The sequence below is a fragment of the Hypomesus transpacificus genome, chromosome 8 (assembly GCF_021917145.1).
Source record: "Hypomesus transpacificus isolate Combined female chromosome 8, fHypTra1, whole genome shotgun sequence".
Classification (NCBI taxonomy): Eukaryota; Metazoa; Chordata; class Actinopteri; order Osmeriformes; family Osmeridae; genus Hypomesus; species Hypomesus transpacificus.
In genome coordinates, this window is record NC_061067.1 from 3,742,700 (window position 1) to 3,748,699 (window position 6,000).

General features: G+C 49.8%; 2 protein-coding genes across 2 annotated transcripts in view; both read left to right on the top strand.

The window, feature by feature from the left end:
* Positions 1-1,235: 1,235 nt before the first annotated feature.
* LOC124470334 (transmembrane protein 200C-like) lies at positions 1,236-2,988 on the top strand. Its single transcript, XM_047024174.1, has 3 exons — positions 1,236-1,674; positions 1,815-2,062; positions 2,291-2,988. Exons 1-3 carry the CDS (start codon positions 1,276-1,278, stop codon positions 2,979-2,981), a joined length of 1,338 nt encoding a protein of 445 aa, XP_046880130.1. The 5' UTR covers positions 1,236-1,275; the 3' UTR covers positions 2,982-2,988.
* A 1,773-nt stretch (positions 2,989-4,761) lies between these two features.
* LOC124470468 (tomoregulin-1-like) overlaps positions 4,762-6,000 on the top strand; it is a 7,024-nt gene continuing 5,785 nt past the window's right edge. Inside the window, exon 1 of the mRNA XM_047024375.1 lies at positions 4,762-5,467. Within this exon, the coding sequence (XP_046880331.1) occupies positions 5,311-5,467 (157 nt within the window). The 5' untranslated portion in view covers positions 4,762-5,310. The remainder of the gene's footprint in view (positions 5,468-6,000) is intronic.

Below are 6,000 nucleotides of genomic sequence, written 5' to 3' on the forward strand. Positions count from 1 at the left end.
GCAAAGAAAATATTAATTTAGCTTATTAGTCTTGCTTGGCTTCTGGTACACAACGCTGTTTCCCGCTGACTGCGGGTGGAGGTTCTGAGTGTCTGTAGAAAACCCATTAAACCAGGAGTCAATGACTGTTAATGGACTCATTTTCCCTATCATTAAACACACACCTCAGCTCTGTGTATATGTATAGAGAGGGAGAGTATCTACAGAATATACTGGTCTGTGTTGGAACAGGAGATGACTGCTCAGTGGCCAGTGCCCCCCCATCTCCTATTGTTCCATTTCTATATGTATCTGTTGCCCCCTTCTATTTCTCAATTTCTATATATATCTTTTCTCCCCCTTTCCCCCCCTTTGCCGCTGTTTAATCCTGACCAACCGTAAACTGTTCCAACTGGTTAGTCAGTTTGTGTTTGTCAATAGTGCTTTACACTGAACAGGCCCCTGAAGTGTGTGTGTGTTAGTCTGTTTGAAGATGTAGGCGTTAAAAGCCCCTTGATCTTGGAGAACAGAAAAGACACTCATCATCAGCGGATCCATTGTGTGTGTGTGTGCGTGTGTGTGTGCGTGCTTGTGTGCGTGCGTGTGTGTGAGCGTGCTAATCCAGCTGATATCTAATTCCTCCCACATGTGAAGCCGTCACCAAGTGAACAGAGGACAGTAGGCTTCACTCTGCATTTACCCTCTCCTCTCCCTGCTCCTCTCCCCTTCTCCTCCCTGCTCCTCTCTTCCTTCCTGCTTCTCTCCCCCTTCCTTCATTCCTGATTCTCTCCCCTTCTCCTTCCTCCCCTCCCCTCTTCTCCTTTCATCCTCACCGGCTTGTCTCCCCATCTCCCCAACCTGCTCCTCTAACCCTTCCTACTTCTCTCATCCCATCTTGTCCTCCCTGCTTCCCTCCAACTGTCCCTTCCCTGTTTTTCTCCCCCTCACATCCTCCCTGCTTCTTTCCCCATCTTCCTCCCTGCTTCCCTCCTCTCCTCCCCCCTGATTCCCTCCTCCTCTCCTCCCCCCTGCTTCCCTCCCCCTTTCCCCTCCCTGCTGCTCTCCCCTCCCTCCTACTTTCTCCCTCTCCTACATCCTTCTCTCCTCCTCTTCTCTTCCCTGCTTCACTTTTCTCCTCTTACATTTTTTCTCCTTCTTCTCATGTGTCTGACTTCTTTCCCCCCTCTTTCCTTCTCTCCCTCCTCCTCGCCTCCCTCCTCCAGGCTGAGTGAGAGCTACAGCCTGTCTGTCAGCTGTGTGGGCGGGGCCAGCTGAGTGGGCAGTGAGGTGGTGACCATGATCGCCACAGGGGGCTTGCTGCGTATCAATGCACGCCGGCAGGACTCTCTGCGTTCCAAGACACGGGCGGAGAACCGGAGGAAGAGGAAGGCCAGGAAGAAGAGGAGGAACGAGGTGGTGGTGGTTCAGGGGAAGCTGCATCTCTTCTCCCTTTCCGGGCTGGTCGCTGCTGTGGGCTTGGTCATCCTGCTGGTGGGCGTGGCCATGGCCATCCTGGGCTACTGGCCTCGGGACAGCCTTCTCTACCCAGGACCCACCAGGGTGGCAGCGGTGGGTGAGGAGTTGGTGAACCGCTCTACCGGTTTCACTGGGACTAATGGCACAAACTCTGTCCAGGCACCACGCAGCTTCCTGGAACAGTTCCTGGATAAGTACCTCTACTCAAACATGCTGAAGGTAGGCTGGAGACTTACTTTGAGTGTGTGTGCAGATCAGACTGATGTGTGTGTATTAGATGTGTGGAATTTAGCATGTACCGTGTGTGTCTAATCTGTGTGTGCAATCTTTGTGAGTAATCAGTGTGTGTGTTTTGGCAGGTTTTAGGACCTCTCATCATGGGAATTGGCATCTTCCTCTTCATCTGTGCCAATGCTGTTCTGCACGAGGACCGAGACAAAAAGACCAAAATAATCAATCTCCGAGACATCTACTCCACGGTGATCGACGTCCACAGCCTGCGCAAAGACTGCTCACCACTCAATGGCTTTGTCAACTACGTCCAATCAAAAGGTTTGGAGGGGAAGTCAAGCGCTGCCTATGCTGCTGCCCTATTGGCTAGGACATCGTGGCCCCAAGGGGGGGCAGGGCATGGGGGAGGACAGGAGGAGGAAGGTCAGGGGTCACCATCAGGATCATCTCCGACAAGGCTGGGGGGGACAGAAACGGAGAAGCCCCACTTCACAGACGCTGTTTATAGCATCTGTCAGGAGCGTGGACTGGTACCCCCCACCCCTCCCCACCAGCCCCCCCCCTCTCCTCCCCCCTCCTCGGTCTCTTCTCCCCCCTCCCCCAGCCCTCGGCAGTGGGAGAGTGTGATTTCAGCAGCCCCCTCTGTCCACTCCTTTACCCTGCCCCTGACCCGTTCCTCCCATCGTTCCAGCCAGCAGCACCAGCGCCGGCCGTCAGCCAGGGCTGAGGCAGGGAGGGGGAACAGGGCGGGCCTCGGGGGCCTAGGGGATGCTGGGGGCGATGGAGAGGGGAAGGTGCAGACGGGGAGGACTCAGGACTGGGTAGAGGTTTCCAGGAGCAGCTGCAGCCTCACGGGAGCGACACAGGGCTCCCAGGCCCAGCTCCTCCCCTCTTCCCCTGACCAAACCCACAGGCCCACGGCCTCCCACCTCTCCCTCAGCGCTTCCCCCCCCTCCGGCCATGCAGTGGACCGCTCCAGGAGACTGAGCTGCCCCCGGTTAGACAGCTACAGCTGCACGGGTTATACTAAACTAGGGAGCATGGGGGGGGAGTCGTTCGAGTCCAGTGAGGTGGCTACCTTCAGTCACATAACAGTTCTGGACAGAGGTCAGAGGTCATTGGAAGCTGGCGAGAAGGAAGAGAGCCAAGCAGGAAGTGAGGCTTCAGAGGGAGCAGGAAAACGGAAGTACTCCAACAAAGAGAAGCTACAGATAATCTCTCGGACGGACTCGGGGCTTGACCAATCACAGGAGGTGGAATGCCTGGGACAAGAGGGGGAGGGGCCTGGAACCTGAAGCTTCGGAACGGGAATACCTGGGAAAGGTGACGGTTGATACCTGAGAGGGCGGGGCCAAATGTATGGGGTTAGATGATGTCACGTTGTTCCTCATCTCTAACTGTCTGAGTGTTAGAAGACAACACGTCCATGTATGCACTGACTAAACTACGTAGTCTAAATACCGATGTTTCAATATTTGTATGCTGTTGAACTTGTACGTATGCTGTTTGGCCTGTCTTGCTTGTTAGGGAGTCTATATATTAGCTTCTGCCTGAGATTCATGCACTGTCATTCACTAGCACTAGTCACCTCTCAAACACAGAGATGAACAGACTGTATGGTTGCCTGGCAACCGGTGAACTTCCACAAAGTAGCAGGTAAGTCACTCTAGCCATTGTAATATCAAAGTCGATGTCACATCCAAACAGAAAGGACATTGAAGCCTGTTGTTGTAGCAATCTGTTCATGTATCCAGCTTTGTTCTTAGCACCACACAGTAGCCTCTGAGTTGCAGGTCAGCAGCGCACCTGCAGTCTGTGACTATTGAATCCATCTCTTTGAGATTAATTTATCTCATCCATTGAGAGGATATTTGATTTGTCTCCCTGGCATGTTCGATGGGTGGGTTATGCATTTCTGACAGTATTATATGGTGGAGGTGAAGCAAGCAATCTGAATCAAGCACAGCTGAAGTACTGGAGAGGATCCTGAACAGTAATTCTCACTAATATGTACTGTAACTGGTTTCAACTATCCAATCAGAAACCAGCTTGTCTTGTCCCCTGTGACCTGTTCTGTCTAATAATAAACATGTGGATCTACCGTGCCGTGTGTGTGTGCGTGTGCGTGCGTGCGTGTCAGCCATGGAGACTGAAATACAATAAGCTTCTCCCTCCCTCCGTCCGCCAGCTGTGTGGTGCTTGTTACTGGGACTCGTGGTCTGTCAGCGCCATCTAGTGGTGGCGGAAGAACAATTTACATACCCCACCAGCGGCTACACAGTAGCCTACGTTTCAATTAAAATGTTGCTGTCTGTTAATAACGGCGTTGTACATGTATAGCATTAGGTTCGTCGTGTGACGCTCTGTGCATGATGTAAGTGTCTTTCAGACTATGACATTTGAGTTCTAAGGTTTCTAAGCTTTTCTGGCCTGTTGGACTGAAATAAAAAATGAGCACTACGAAAAGGGTGCTGTGAGTGTCACCTACTGGTGGATGATTGAATTACATCAATCATGAACACATTAGGGCCTAAACACTTGTGTTTCTTACACCAAAACCAGGGCCTATATCACCGCTACAGTTCCCTCATAATAACTTGCACATGTGTTTCTCCTGTAACACCGTAGTCATGACTGTGTTCATCTTCATCACACAACACTACAGTCCTTTAATGTTATTCCTAAAGTCTATAGTTCTGGACAGTACGGGACTCATACTAGCAGTGTGTGCGTGTGTGTGTGTGCGTGTGCGTGTGAGAGAGAGAGAGAGAGAGAGAGAGAGAGAGAGAGAGAGAGAGAGAGAGAGAGAGAGAGAGAGAGAGGAGGGGTATTACACGTTTCAGTCTAGTTTGAAAATGTGGTCATAAATACACTGGGAGTTTATATCTACTTTGCTTACATATATTATCCAAATGTATTTAGGACGAGATTGTTAAAATGAATGTTTGCCATGTCTGAAGAGGTCCTACCCTCCCCCTCTCTCACTAGGTCTTTACCCCCCACAGCAGAGCACGAGAGCCGCTCCGCCGATTGGGGGTGGTCTCCACACGTCATCCGGTCCTTCAGCATCACCGGGGTCCTTTGTTGATGCTGATTCACAAATCCTTTGACATTGTGTGATTAAATTGCAAGAATAGCACCGATTATTTTGTGTACTTAAATGCACGATTGAGTGGTATGAAGGAAGAAAGCGTTTGAGAGGGATATTCATACCGCTCTGACTCTGGGATGAAATTGAGACACGTCAAAAGGTAAAACTGCAACAGTCTAATTTCTCCTTTACACACCCAGCGCGACTGCCCAGACGTTCGATCAATAGAGAAAATACGCCGATATCAGTGGGCCTGTCTGCGATGTTTGTGAGATAGTATTGCTGAAATGATTTTTGTCATTTTGCCGGGTCGGGAGACTTTCCTTATTCTGCAATAATGAAACCGTATTCATAAACTGGGACAAAACTGAACAAGATACACAAAAACGTTGCTGTTTAACCACACTCTCTGCACGCGCGGTCCATCTCTTTCTGTGTCGGGCTGAATGAGGATACCGTTATTCTGATCTGCAGTAGGTGCTACGGACCGTATCGCTGTTGTTTTCAACACCGTTAGCTAGCAAGTTAGCATCATGTCCAACGGTAACCAACCCCCGGGTCACGGAGACTCTCTGGGCCGACTACTCTCCTCCGTCCTATGTGTGCTGCTCTTCTCCACGCTACCCAGAGCGGATTCCTCGTACCTCCACAGCGGAGAGTGTGTCCCGGGGAAGGACAAGGACTGCCTCGGTGAGTGAAACTCAAGTACTGAATCGATATATTTATTTTTGTAAACAAACACGTATTTTCGTATAGCTGGCAACTGACAAGTAGTAAAACCCAGATATCACCATTACTAAATTATTGACGAAACATCTGGCAACCTTCGGTCCTTTCTGGCTGACTGAGAAAGCTGCCTTTTAAATAGTCTCGTAGACCTTGACGGGGGACAAAGACCTGGTTCTGTTAGTTCACTGTTTTATTCCTAAATATTATCCTCTTGTTCAGAGTTTCACAGCTCACATTTCTCAGCATTTTAAATCAGATGAATAATGAACAATAAGACATGGTTTATCGATGGTTTGCCTAATATTTAAAGCTATATTAAAATGACCCAGCTTGCTTCCCACATTTAGGCTGTATACTAGTACTCTGGGTTCTCTTAATGAGCTATTTGTGGTTCTTCAGAAGGAACCATACACACTAAAGAGCTCTATCATATTTGGTTAGCTGGTTGAGTTCTCTATGGTTCTCTACTAGAAACCATTACTCATTATTTCTTC